General features: G+C 44.8%; 1 protein-coding gene across 5 annotated transcripts in view; it reads left to right on the top strand.

Annotated features, from left to right (window-relative positions):
* Nucleotides 1-14,281, top strand: part of GHR (growth hormone receptor) — a 105,140-nt gene that overhangs the window by 73,288 nt on the left and 17,571 nt on the right. For all 5 annotated transcript variants that reach the window (XR_014502790.1, XM_083402905.1, XM_083402903.1 and 2 more), the window contains exon 3: nucleotides 13,750-13,891. Coding sequence is in view for 4 of the 5 variants with exons in the window: in XM_083402905.1 (XP_083259031.1) it covers nucleotides 13,750-13,891 (142 nt within the window). In the remaining variant the exon portion in view is untranslated. The remainder of the gene's footprint in view (nucleotides 1-13,749; nucleotides 13,892-14,281) is intronic.

The raw sequence follows: 14,281 nt of genomic DNA, 5'->3' as shown, positions 1-14,281 counted from the left end.
TTGTATGCAGAAGGTTCCGGGTTCAAGCCTTGTCATCTCCATCCTAAGGGCTAGGCATGTGCATAGTCTGAAACCCTGGAGAGCTGCTGCCAGTCCGTGTAGACAGCACTGAGTTGACTTGGTAGACGGCAACTTCCTGTGTTCCTATGACTGAGGAAACAGACTGGTAATACTTTGGCCGTGTTTCCATTTTACAGGGGTGCCGTGTTATGAAGGGGCTGTTAACTACTTCTGGCCTCTCTGAGCTTAATTTATAAGGTGCAGGGAAATGTTAATAAGTAAACGCATTTCCCGGGTTTGGGGAATCAACTTCTGCGGCATCCTAACAACCTCATTCGGAGACGGACCTCGCAGAAAGCGAATGTGAGGCGCTGTTTGTTCCTTTCCTTCCCTCAAGTGGGATTTTGCCAATTACGGTTTTATGAGCTGAAAGCTAGATGCTTGGAAACTGGCAAGGGAAAGGAAGAGGAAACAGGCCAGCTGGAGAGAATTTCTTTCATAAATCCTCACAGTTTCGCTTCCAACATGCATATCTCGTTATTTACGAAGTATAAGCATAACACAGGATTCTGGTGCCTTTACGTTGTGTGACTAAGCAGTACTGTTTGGAGGCAGCCTTGTGAAAACAGCCTGGGAATCAGCTTAAAATCCTTTGCATGGTAACTGGTGTTTTCTATAAACTCATTTTTAAAAAAAATAGAATTAGAATTAGAACTAAAAATAGAACATCCAGTACAGCATATCCATCTTCAAATATCTATAGGGCTGTCACATGGAAGATGCAGCAATTTTTTCCCCCTCCCCTGCTCTGGAGGGTAGGACCTGAAGCAACACAAGAAAGGAGATTCTGATTAAACATCAGGAAGAACTTACTGACAGTAAGAGCTGTTTGACAGTGGACAAACTCCTCTTTCCTTGGTGGTTTTTAAGGTAGAAGTTGGATGGCCATCTGCCATGGATGTTTTAGTTGAGATTCCTGCATTGCAGGGGGTTGAACTAACTTATCCTCAGGATCCCTTCCAACTCTACAATTCTATGATTCTGTTTTGTTTTTTAAATTGTATATATATAATAAAATCCCCACAAGCTACAGGCCAAAAGGAGGTGGTTGTAAAAAAATTTCGAAATGGTATAACTGAGATTCCTGACATTAATATCATCCCTGTTTTGTTTTTATACTAGTTCCCTTTGCACATTGTAAGGAGAATGTCAAGTGCTTTGGAGGTAGTTTACAGGACGAGTGACTAGACCATGGTTGGACAACCTGTGACCCTCCAGATGTTGTTGAACCATGGCTCCCATCACCCCCAATTATTGATCCCAATGTCTGGGACTGATGGGAGTTGTTTGCCATACCTGGACTATAAGTATAGGTATCCAGATGGTGGCTAAGAGCATGTTTACTCTCCAGATTTTATTTGCTTTCACCAGGAACCCCTGGGAACTATAGTTCACTGGTGTGTGTGTGTGTGTGTGTGTGTGTGTGTGTCTGGCAGAGAATTCCCAACACCATCACCAAACCACAATTCCATAAATTATTTGAGGGAAACCATGACATATGTCCCAAGCCAATCGCTGATTTAAGTTGGGGAGATCAAATCTGTTGCTCCACCTGCTTTCCACCTCTTGCCACACCGGCCATTGGCATGTGGACCCCAGAAAATGCCCCACAAAGAAATGCGGCCCTTAGGTTGGCAGGCATTCTCCTCTCCCGCTGTCCATGATTTGGGCAGCTCCGTGTTTAAACATGGTGGAACTGGCGCCATTTGCATCTTGCTGCAGCCTCAGCATGGAAGATACATCTGACATCTCTTCTATTCCGGTCATAGTGCTAGAGAGTTTTGCAGAGCTTTGTCGGGGAGGGAGGGAGATGCTTTGCATACGGACAGTGCTTGGAAATTGCTTGCTCAGCAATATCTAAAAGAAGACGGGGCACTGGGAGCGGGCGCACACCTTGTGGCTGCTTTCTGCAGCCAGGTGAAGATCAATCTGTCAGCATTTCCCTGCTGTTCTAAGAATGTTACATCGTGTGCCCTTCGGCCTGTGCTGCTGGGACTTCATCCAGGTTTACTCCCCGGTTCGGTTTCCTAGCTCATATAACAAAGTGTGGGCCTTGCCAATATCCTAGGACCTACAGTAACCTAGAGCATCATTATATAAGCTGTTGTAATAATAGAAATAATGTCACAAGGGTGATTCCACACCCCGGCCCCTCTGTGTATCAACACTAGGAATAAAAACTGTATGGTGACAAAAATTTTGGAAGTGATTTTTTTATTTTATTTTTTTGCATCTGGGGAAAATCTCTTTCTAGCCTTAATAGTTCAGACTCTGAGAAAGAAAGATGCAGACTGCAGCACATGTGACAATTACACCATAAAGGTAGAAAGATGTTGAACCATACATAGGGAATGTAAGAAAGCAGCAATTTTGATTCCGACATGTGTTTGACGCAATCAGCGCCGTTTCTCTTCCGCTGCAATTCGGTTTCTGCAAAATACTATATTATTCGTATCTCTCTGCCCACTATGTCTTTGCCCCTGTGTGTTCCACTCATGCCTGCCAGCCTTCACACATTCATAGAATTCATAGAATCGTAGAGTTGGAGGAGGCTTCTTTATCCCAGAACGTGTGGAAATAAATGCCAGAGCAAAATAAATGCTGAACATCTTTGCAATCTAAAATAACTCAAAAGCAATTTGTAATATCTGGAAGCGAAGTTTCACAGAAAAACACAATTGCAGTAAGTGCTGCAAAATTGTTTAGATGATTTCTAAACCATTTTCAGCCATTTTTCTGGTGCCATTGTTCCCTGTTAAGCACTGATAATGTTCACTCCTTTGACAGATTGCTTAGAATTGTGGCCTAATGTTCCTGAGCTGATTCAGAGCTATGCGAGATGTGGTAATTTCAGGTTGGGTTTAGATACTGCCTCATGCTGGCATCTGGCTTACTGCCATAGAAGTGGCAAGTGCCAAGTGCCAGGCCCTGAGGAAAGTGAGAGAGAAGTATCTGCTTCCGCTGTCAGCGAGAGGGGAGGAGATTGAAGGCTCGTGGGTAGGAGGAAAGGGGTTTAGTGTGGAATGGTTGCCAGCTGAGATTAGAAGGCCCATAGCTCAGTGGTAGAACATCTGCTTTGAATGCTGAAGGTCCTAGGTTCAATCCTCAGTATCTCTAGGTAAAACTTGGGAGTCCTCAGTCTGGAATCTTGGAGAGCGGCTGCCTGTCGGAGTAGACAATACTGAGACAGATGGACCCAATGGTCTGAATCAGTATGACAGCTTCCCAGGTTCCTAAAATCCAAGCCGCAGAAGAATACATGTGCCGTCTTGTATTTGAGGTGAGCATCATATGTGTGGCAGTAAACAGTTTTGAACTGTCCCCATTTGAATGGTATTACAGTGGTACCTCGGGTTACATACGCTTCAGGTTACATACGCTTCAGGTTACAGACTCCGCTAACCCAGAAATAGTACCTCGGGTTAAGAACTTTGCTTCAGGATGAGAACAGAAATTGTGCAGCAGCAGCGGCGCAGCAGCAGCAGGAGGCCCCATTAGCTAAAGTGGTGCTTCAGGTTAAGAACAGTTTCAGGTTAAGAACAGACCTCCAGAACGAATTAAGTACTTAACCTGAGGTACCACTGTATAGCCATTCATCAGTCCTCCAACCATTCATGCAATTGATCAGTAGGATCAGTAGCATCATAAAAATGCATTTTTGAGGAATATGTCCAACCCCCTCACGCACTTTGCGACAAAGTAGGGTAGAGGTTGCACATGTGAACTCTGCACTGCAACATAAAAAAACCTGTGAGAGCTTCAGATGTTGAAGAAATGTGTGCATCTCGCCTCCATAAGTGCCTTTTCCTTTCTTAATTGTAGAGGAGCAGTAAGTGGAAGTGCAAATGAGTATTGGTGGTGGTAGTATATGCAAAGACCATCCTGTGTTACTGATAGGCTGGTATTTCTTAGACCAGGGTTTCCCTAGCACTGTATAGATCAGGGTTTCCCAAACTAGGGTCTCCTGCTATTGTTGGACTACAACTCCCATCACCCCTAGCTAGCAGGACCAGTGGTCAGGGATGATGGGAACTGTAGTCCCAAAAAAGCAGGAGACTCAAGTTTGGGAATAGATCGTAGGAGACAGGCAAAACCAGCAGTAAGAACATAGGAAGTTGCCTTATCCTGACTCAGACCATTGGCCTACAGTATGTATCTCAGTATGGTCTACACTGACTGGCAGAGGTTCTCCAGGGTTTCAGAAAAGGGGACTCTCCCAACTGTAGCTGGAGGTGCCATGGGTTTAACCTGGGACATGCAATGCCGTATCTCTACTGCTGAACTGCATATGGACCTTTCCCACCAATAAATCACTTGTTTACTCCTTGGTTTACAAATCAGGATGAAGGCTTAAGCTCACAGCATTCATTATCCCACATTGTACGTGCTGTTCCTTCCGGTTAATTAAATCACTGGCTAATGTGATGCTCTGCTTAATCTGAAAACTTTGCAGTCTTTTGTGCTAATAAGACCATCGCTTCTCTGTTGATGCTGCCTGCAACATCGGGCGGATGCCATACACGAGGGCAGCCTTGGCCAGCCTTGCATTCTCTGGGTGTTTTGGAGTACAGCTGGGGCTGAAGGGAGTTGTGCTCCAAAGCAACACGTTTGCTGCTCTATCATATGTTTTCTTCTCAAGGCTGTCTTTCAAGGCCAAAAAGTGATAGAATGAATCCAAGCCAACAAGAGAAGCAGCAAGTCCTTAAAACTAAAAGGCAAAGAGAAAGCAAGGAAGTGTGTGTCAGGGGAGAGAACAACGCAGTTTGAAAGATCAATATAGGATAGGCTACAATTGCAACTCATTTCTGCTCCCACAAATTGTTTCTGGCTGCAAAACGGTGCAAAGTGGATTGCATCTGGCACCTTGTTTGAAAAAGCCCAAACCTTAGCACAAAATACCCTCTTGAAGGTGCTTACCAAAGGAAGGTTAACAAAGTGAATGCAGCTCATTATGCCATGGACATTTTTTGTTTCCTGGGGATTGCTGGGCATGAAGTTGCCCTTTTGACAGTTAAGAACACACACACACATCCCGACAAAGGCCCAGTACAGACAGCCATTCATAGAATCATAGAGTTGGAAGAGACCACAAGGGCCATCGAGTCCAACCCCCTGCCAAGCAGGAAACACCATCAGAGCACTCCTGACATATGGTTGTCAAGCCTCTGCTTAAAGACCTCCAAAGAAGGAGACTCCACCACACTCCTTGGCAGCAAATTCCACTGTCGAACAGCTCTTACTGTCAGGAAGTTCTTCCTAATGTTTAGGTGGAATCTTCTTTCTTGTAGTTTGGATCCATTGCTCCGTGTCCGCTTCTCTGGAGCAGCAGAAAGCAACCTTTCTCCCTCCTCTATGCGACATCCTTTTATATATTTGAACATGGCTATCATATCACCCCTTAACCTCCTCTTCTCCAGGCTAAACATGCACAGCTCCCTTAGCAGTAAAGAATTGGAAGCCAACAGACTGGAACTGAACTTTGCAAACTCTAAAGTGCTTGTTTTCTCAAGATCTTGGAATCCTCATAGGTGGGAGATCAGTGGAAACGTGTTGGAACAGGTTAAAAACTTCAAATACCAAGGCATCCACTTCCAATATAATGCTTCTTGGAAATACCATTGTAAGCTGGCACTTAACGGAGTGGATACTCTAGCTCTGGCTATCACCCATTTCTTCTTTAACAGAGGGAATCCGTTCATCCCAGCTGCGCTAAAGGTCTTTAACGCCAAAGTAGCCCCAAAACTCCTATATTGCATCCCAGTATGGATTGGTGCAGTTAACCAATCGTCGGAACGCATCCAATCCAAATTTCTGCACAAAATCCTGAGGCTGCCAAATTGTGTGCCATATGCAGCCATGTGTCTGGAAACTGGTCAAGGGCTGCTGGAAACCAAAGCGTGGCTCACCACTGTAAAATTCTGGCTCCGCCTACATTTGATGTCTGATCGGTCTTCTTTAACTTTCCACATGCTGGCAGAACCCCACCACTCCAAATGGCTAGCTTGCACTGAGAGCAAAATCAGAACCTGTGGCCTATCACTCGAGTTGCTGCTTATGTTCCCACAATTGGAAGCATTCCAGACAATCAAGTGCAGAATCCTTGAGATTGAATTCCAAGCCCTTTGCAGTTCCCCATTGGGATTGGAAATTCCACCCTCATTTGGCCAGGACACTACATATTCACACCAGCTTTATGATCACCATCTACACAGAGCTCTTTCCCTCGCAAGATTTAACGTCTTACCGTCTGCAGTTTTGCAAGAGTTTTTGATTCTTGGAATCCCATACTCCTATACTCTTTTGTGGCACAAAAGAGGTCGAATCCATCACACACGTTTTAATTTATTGCCCATTTTATGCAAAAATATGTGATAAGCATTTGGCCCCCTTCTTGAAGGAGGGGATTTATTGCACTGACTATTCCAAGGTGTCCTACCTGCTGAACAATTGTAGTAACGATGTTGTGGAAAATGTGGCAAGATTTTTGAGCGATGCTACGAAATTACATCCCCATAGGTCCTAAGAGCCATTTTCGTACCTCACGATTTCTGGACAGTTTTATCCTAAAGTATCTCCTACTATGTTTCGTTAACTGTGTTGTGTTCTGATCCATGAATACGATGCACTTTTTCTGTGCCAATAAAGGAGATTGATTGATTGAAGCTGATTGAATTGGAAGCAATTTCCCCCTTTGAAGCTCCATCCATGCCACTAAAATCTCATCTAGCAATGGTAGATTGATAGCTGTGCAAATAATCGGAGGTGGCTGCGGGGAGAGATTTGTTGAATGAGATCAAACCTTTTTCAAATTGCAGCCCTAGGCCTGCACAGGTTGTGTGAGACATCGAGACAAACAAAGCCCATCAGCCATGCAAGGTGACATTTTGAGCCAAAAATAAGCCTCCTAATTTTATTCCCTGTATGAGCCAATCATTTGGTGTGCCACAATGCATGGCTGGTGGACGGCATTCAGCTTGGGGAGTCACAAATCGTGCATATCTGCCTTCACCGTACACCAGTTAACAGAGCGTTGATACTGACAAGAAAGGATCATAAGCAGCTCCTGGTCTGGTCAATACACTCCTGGCGTGCGGTTGTGAGGGGTGCTCAAGCACGCTCTGTGTGTGTGATGGAGAGAGATGCAGTTGGACAGAAAGAAGGGGAGAGATGTATGTGTGGTCTGTGTGAGAGAGGGGGAGATGCCTTTGGGCAAAGGACAGTGATACATGTGAGAAAGATAAAGAAGAAGGAAGTATATTTTTGGGTGGGTGGTCTCTGCGAATGGACTGTGAGAAAGAGGGAGCAATGCACATGTTCAGAGAGAGAGGGGACAGATGTGTGGCTGGGTGTAAGTGCAGTGTATGAGCGTGTATGAGAGAGAGATGCATGTCTCGTATATGCGCAGGCCATACATGAGCATGCTGTGTGTGCAAGGGAAAATAAGTATGGTGTGGCCACCTTGTGCCTTTTTTTCCAGTGTCAATACTAGACAGTAACTGCATTGTTGTGTGTGAGAGAGAGAAACAAGAGACAGAGTGGAATCAATATTGGGTGATCTTCATAATCAGGACCAGCATAGTCCTGAATAATCACTGTAAGCATCAGGTTGTCCGTTGAGAGGTGGGGAGACGCAGCAATGACTCTCTCTCTTTCTCTAATTCTGGGTTATGGCATGCCCCGCCCCCAGCAGTTATGTCATGTGATGCCACACCACCATGGCAGCCATTTTGCGACTGGTCCCTGCAGCACTTCCTTACCATTCGAAATGTGCTTGCTGCTCCAAAAAGGTTGCTAACCCCTGAGTCTGAAACCAAACAAGGAAATTCTGCCAGCTGTGTGGCTTCAGCAGTCATTGCAATACTGTGACCCTCAGGGGGAGCAACAAAGCTCAAGAAAAACAGCTGGAATTGAGGCTGGCCTGAATTTTGCATACTCGTTTGAATTAGCCAGCCTGTTCTTTGGCTTCCACTCTTGCCTCTGACATTGTTGTCCAAAGGTCCCATTATCTGAGAACGTTGATCATCCTTCTGATAGTTCTAAACAAAATCATGCTAGGAGAGGTCAGCTTGACCCAGTTAATTACATATATGGATTTCCCCCCCCTTAAATGACTGTGATAACAGATTCCAATCCCAGCCTTTTCCTGTGTATAAAACTTATCTTCGGTTTTCAGTCTTCCCTTTCACATAACTAGTTCGTGCCAGGGACAAAGAAACAAGGGGATCCATGCCAAATAAATAATATATCTATGTGCTCATAATAACTGGAACTATCATGAGAAGGCTTGGTTCAGAGAAATCTTGAAGTTAAGTGGTTTGTGTCCAGAGTTTCCCCCTTACCCTGGTTACACCATACACAGCACGGAGCAGAGGAAGCTGCCTTATTCGAAGTCAGGTCATCGATTTATCCATCCCTATACCAACTTCTCAGACTGCTGACAACTTTCCAAGGTCCTTCCCAATCCAGCTACCTACAATTTTTAAAAAACTGGAGATTCAAGGTGTCTTCTGCACCGAGGTTTCATTTCCCCATGATGTAAAAGTTGGGGTTTCCAAACCCTTCGAGCCTTCTGCTATTTAAACCCTGGCAGACCTCAGCAAATGAACCACAGCCTCAGTCTCTTTTCTAGGGTCAATATCTTTTAAGAAATCTTGACAACAGCAACTCTGGTATCATGTGGTACCTGCTTATCTGGCTTATCAGCTCAATCCTGCCTAGGTTCTGGCTCGAGAATTCTTGAACTTACATCAGATCTGGTTTACCGTAACCGCACCCATCATTGGGAATAAGGCAGAGGGTTTTCTGTAGCCTCCATAGCTGCTTGTATTTTTAATGGCCGGGTTTCTTGTGCCTTTTTGCTCACCAGCTCGAACGTTCATTTTGCTCACTGTTTTGGGTTGCTTGCAGTTCAGGGTTCCCTTCTCTTTGTTAAGCACTTTTAAAGTTTTACATTTTTGCAAATCGCTTTGAGATTTTATTACAACCAAATAAACCAATTTACAATGTCACTTTGGACTGTTTGCTTGGCTTTCATTTGATACGTCTATATAATCACAGTAAGAAAGCCAGTTGCATTAACAAATATTTACCTTAGATTAAATATTTTTGGGGCTGGGAGAGAGACAAAGTTTCTCTTTCATGTGTGCACTTGTGAGATCTGTTGTTATCTGGGTCTCCAAAACATGAGGCAGGAGTTTTGTTGGTAGTTGCTGCACTAGTTTTGTTGATACACTGAAATCTTCCAAGGCAAAATAGAACAAATTGGAACTACAGTAGTACCTCTGGTTACATACTTAATTCGTTCTGGAGGTCTGTTCTTAACCTGAAACTGTTCTTAACCTGAAGCACCACTTTAGCTGACGGGGCCTCCTGCTGCCACCGCACCGCTGCTGCACGATTTCTGTTCTCATCCTGAAGCAAAGTTCTTAACCTGAGGTACTATTTCTGGGTTAGCGGAGTCTGTAACCTGAAGTGTATGTAACCCGAGGTACCACTGTAAGTAACTACCGGCCAGTTGCCAATCTCTCCTTCTTGGGCAAGGTTCTTGAATGGGTAGTCACGAACCAGATCTAGGCACTCTTGGAGGAAACTTATTTTCTAGATCCATTTCAGTTGGGGTTCAGGCCCAGTTTTGGCACAGAAACTGCTTTGGTGATGACCTTGGAAATTAGTGAGCCTAAATATTTAGCTTCATGAGCGCTGGGGAAAACAGAATAAATTCGGAACTGCTTTGTTGGGAAAAGTTGTGCAATCAATCCAAGATCTGGAGATGAACTCTAAGCAGATTTGGTATCATCATATTACCATTGAAGCATTTCCCAAGTCTCTAAATGTGTGTGTGTTTGTGTGTGTGTGTGTGTGTGTTCGTGTTAAAAATTCCAGATGTTTGCCAAAGCTCAAAACCGTGGGGTTTGGCCCATAACTTCCTGATCCACCTTGACAAAATGAGGACAAAATATATTAGCCGCCCTTGGGCAAATGGCCCAGCTAACATACCACAGCATGTGATTTAATCTACACAAGGCTGCCCTTGTGGCAGGAAGGCCACTCACACCGATTGGCTGGCTGGCCTAGAATGTTCAGTTGCCCGTTTGAAGTTACAAAAGACTGTGATGAAAACCAGTTGCATCACGAAAGAGCCACTTGGTTTAGTGAACGTACCATACCTGTGCTAAACAATTATTAATCCCCTGATGCATGTCTCTGTTTCTGCTTGTCGTCTCCCTCTCCACAAGGTGTATTTGTGTCCCCTGCCCCATTGTATGGCACCCATTGCAAATATTTGCTGCCACCTAGTGTAGCTGGGTATAATACCGTAGCATCGATTAACATGCATAGGGACATAAGAAGCTGCCTGACAACAGAAAATCAGGGCATTTCTCCATCTAGTTCACTGGCTGGCAATGGCTCTCCTTCAGGCAGGGTTCTCTCCCAGCCTTACCTGCAGGTGCTGGAGACTAAACCTAGGACCATTGGCACAGTGTTGCAAATACTCTACCACTGAGCAGTGGCCCCTCAGTTTCAAACCTGCCTGCTGCCGCTCCAAGGTTGGTTGTTTGGTTGTTCTTTTTACTACCCTCGGTGAATTAAAATTTCCTTGATAAATTCACACACACGCACTTTAGTGCATGCTGAACTCCAGCAGAATAACAATAGAATATCAAAAGGAAACTTCCCATTTATGCAGGGGTTGCGTACATAAGTGAAATGTGCTTAAATGGGGAGGGTCCACCTGCACCTCCAGCTTGTGAGGCCTTCCCCAGAGACATCCTCTTTGGGCTCCAGAGAGTCTCCTCGTGAGCAGGAGGCTGAACGCTCGTATTAAGAGTTGACCAGGGTAGTATGCAGACCAATTCTCTACCCCTCTTTGGGTCAAACTACACTGTTAATACTATTCACAATACTATTAATACATAATTAGCAACTACATCTGTAGTTTTTTTAACTGAGGTCCATGATTCACAGTTGCATAAACTGATGCAGAAAGAAAGGCTTTGGAAAACAGGGCCACAGGAAACGGCTGCGTTTTACTATCCATATTCTTTTCTTTTTATCATTTTCCTGCCATTTCTCTTCTGTGTGTTACAAAATGGCGGAGGACCATTTGCCCTCCAGATGTGATTGGTTTACAGCTCCCTGCAACCAACAAGAGCAATGGTCAGGGATGGCAGAATTTGTGTTCCAGCAAATATTCTGGCCTTCTGCAGATTAATTGCCAATGGCCTAGAGCACTGGTCTTCAACTGGTGGATCCCCTTGAACCAAGGAAGGTTGCAACAGGAGCACTTCCATGAGGCAAATGTACAGTAAAGAGTTAAGAAATACATCACCAAGTGCATGTTTGGGTCTGAGAAGGTTGACGATACCTGATCTAGAGGTAACAGGAGGGTTAATTGATTGACTGAACTATGTGAAGACTTAAGAGGCAACCTGCATTGGCATGTGGGAATCAAAAGTGAAATAAGGCCTTACAGTAGTACCTCTGGTTACGAACTTAATTTGTTCCAGAGGTCCGTTCTTAAGCTGAAACTGTTCTTATCCTGAGATGCGCTTTCGCTAATGGGGCCTCCCGCTGTGTGTGCACCTCCGGCACGTGATTTCCACGTGTTCCCGGGGCAAAGTTCACAACCAGAAGCAGCTACTTCCGGGTTAGCGGAGCTCATAACCCGAAGCGTGCATAACCAGAAGCGTTCGTAACCAGGGGTACCACTGTATTTGCAAAGTGCCATCTAATGGCACCACATCTTGCACCATATCATAGGACATATAGAGTGCAACAGCATTCCAGTAGGGAAGGGTTAAAAAGATGTAAATGAATAAATAAAAATAGTCTGGGAAAAGCAAAGCAAAAGGACAGCTTTTTCCAGGACCTCTCTGGTGTGCTGCCACTTACAAATTAAGGCTGCTCAGAATGCCCCCGGGGGATTAGCGGCTTATGTAGCCATTGTGATCCCAAGGACAGAATCCCGGCAAAAACCGTCAGAGCCTGCTTCTTTGTTGTTGCTCTTGTTTTATTATGGCCATGGTTTTTAGCTGCGGCCTGCACTCTGGACAAGCTGCAAAGCAGCTGGTGCCAGTTCAGTAGCACCGAATAATTGTGCATTTAGGCAACATAATTCAGAAAGCAAGTGTGTCACCTTCTCTCTGAAGGTTATCTTGGGATCATCGCTGTGTTCTTTTCCATTCCTTGGCAATTATGGCATAGCCAACCCTAATATAACACTATAAAACCGTGACACTGCAGCTCTGTGAAACCAGGCCAGCACAGCATGAAACTTGGGAAGCCAAACGCAACTCAGAAATTGACAGCAGGAGTCCTAAACTTCCTCTATAGTAGAGGCAGACTGAATATTACTTGAGAGGGAGCTTCATAGGTGAGGTGACACCAGTGAGGATGCCCTGTCTCATGTCACCACCCAGGACCCCTCCAGATGTCCTTTCCTTGGCCATTTGCGATGATTTGTGCTCATGCTGCTACTGGAGTAGGCATACATGATCCTGCTTTCAATACTGTTTTGTGCCTGCAGAAGCTTCCAGGGGGACATGTTGTTGCATGTTCTGTAACTTTTCATGCCACAAATGTTTTGGGGGTAGGAGGTTGCCCCACTTTTGTTGTGCTGTAGCCCCTTCAGACTGTAATAAGGTGGTGGCATTTGTGGAAGCATCACAGAATGAATCTATCACTAATGTACTCTTGTTGTGGTTAAGTACAGAATAAGCCTAAAATAAAAAATAAGTCTGGAGGGTGGGTCTGACAAGAAAGCCCTAAATGGGGAAAGGCAATAAAAGGTTGGGAAACTCTTCACTGCAAATACTAGGCTGTGATTTTTTTTTAGGGTGCTGGTTTATTTAAATATAGCATTGTATGTTGCAGTTCTTCCCCTGTGAGCTGTCTGGTGAGGGCTTTGTCCTGAAAGCCAGCCTAGAAATATTTAAACTCAGGAACACGGGGTGGCGTTGTATAGAACATCATCCCACAACCTGGTTCCTCCAGATATTGCTAGACTGCATCTCCCAACAGCCTCAGCCAATATGGTCAGGCATGATGAGAACTACAGTCAAAGCATATGGAGGAAACCTCGTGGGGGCAGCTGGTATGAGAGGTGGAATGTTTTGAGCAAGGGTGGGCAACGTTTTTTGAGGCCGAGCCGGTCCACTCCCCGGCAGACCTCTTGTGGGCCGGAGCATTCATGCCCATGTGTGCGCTCAAGATATTTCTGGCACTCTTCCGGGTCAGAAGAACACCAGAAATAACGTATGCGCACAGGCGCTCCTCCATCCCGGAAGTGCGCCAGAAATAGGGCGAGGAGCGCCCGTGTGCATGCGCACATGCTATTTCCAGCGCTCTTCCAACCCAGAAGTCGGTCCCCACAGTGAGAATAAAAAAGCACAGAATCCCCACACCAATCCACGGAAAGGCCATGGGCTAGTTTCAGGAAGCTCATGGGCCGGAACCAACTGACCTCTGATTTTGAGCATCTGCAAATGTCACAGTCAATATGCTACAAAGCAGGAATATTTTGTGCCTGTTTGTGGTGCCATTATGTGAGGGGAATGACATGGCACGGGGACATTAATTTTAGTTTGGAGTCTGCGTTGCTATTTTAATCCCTCAATTACTGTATTTGATCTCTTTGAAAACATACTCACTCTTTCCTTTCCTTTCTCCCTCTCACCTTTTTACATACAGCTTTGTCAGGAAAACCATACTTCATTAAGTGCCGGTCACCTGAACTGGAAACCTTTTCATGTTACTGGAAGAATGGCAACTTTTCCCATTTAACAGCTGCCGAAGCCGTGAAATTGGTGTTTGCAAAAAGGAACCTAGAAAAGTACGGAGGAATTGCTGTCTAAAATGTGTGTTCCGTGGTATAGCACCAGAAATGAGTATCTGGATGAAGGTTATGAAACTGGGGGCGGGGGGACAGTTCCTCACACCATAACCTATGCCATTCATGGATCTCCAAGACCCTGAATCTCATGAGGTCAGTATGGAAAAGTACAGATGACAATAATTACAGTATTAACAGTGACCATTCACAAAAACAGGCATGTTGATAACAGGGACCCTGTCACCAGCAAGCAAATTAATACATATAGATGTAATGTGAAAACACTGAATCAATACATTCACTACATCATGTGTTAACAAGGTTTCAAGGGTTTGGGGTTGTTGCTGGGTTTTTTGTGGTTGTTATTTTTGCAAAAGTCACATACAGGTG

The sequence above is a fragment of the Podarcis tiliguerta genome (assembly GCF_965153285.1).
Source record: "Podarcis tiliguerta genome assembly, chromosome: 11".
NCBI lineage: Eukaryota > Metazoa > Chordata > Lepidosauria > Squamata > Lacertidae > Podarcis > Podarcis tiliguerta.
The sequence above is the reverse complement of the archived record's forward strand: the minus strand, read 5'-3'. Positions and strand labels throughout refer to the sequence as shown.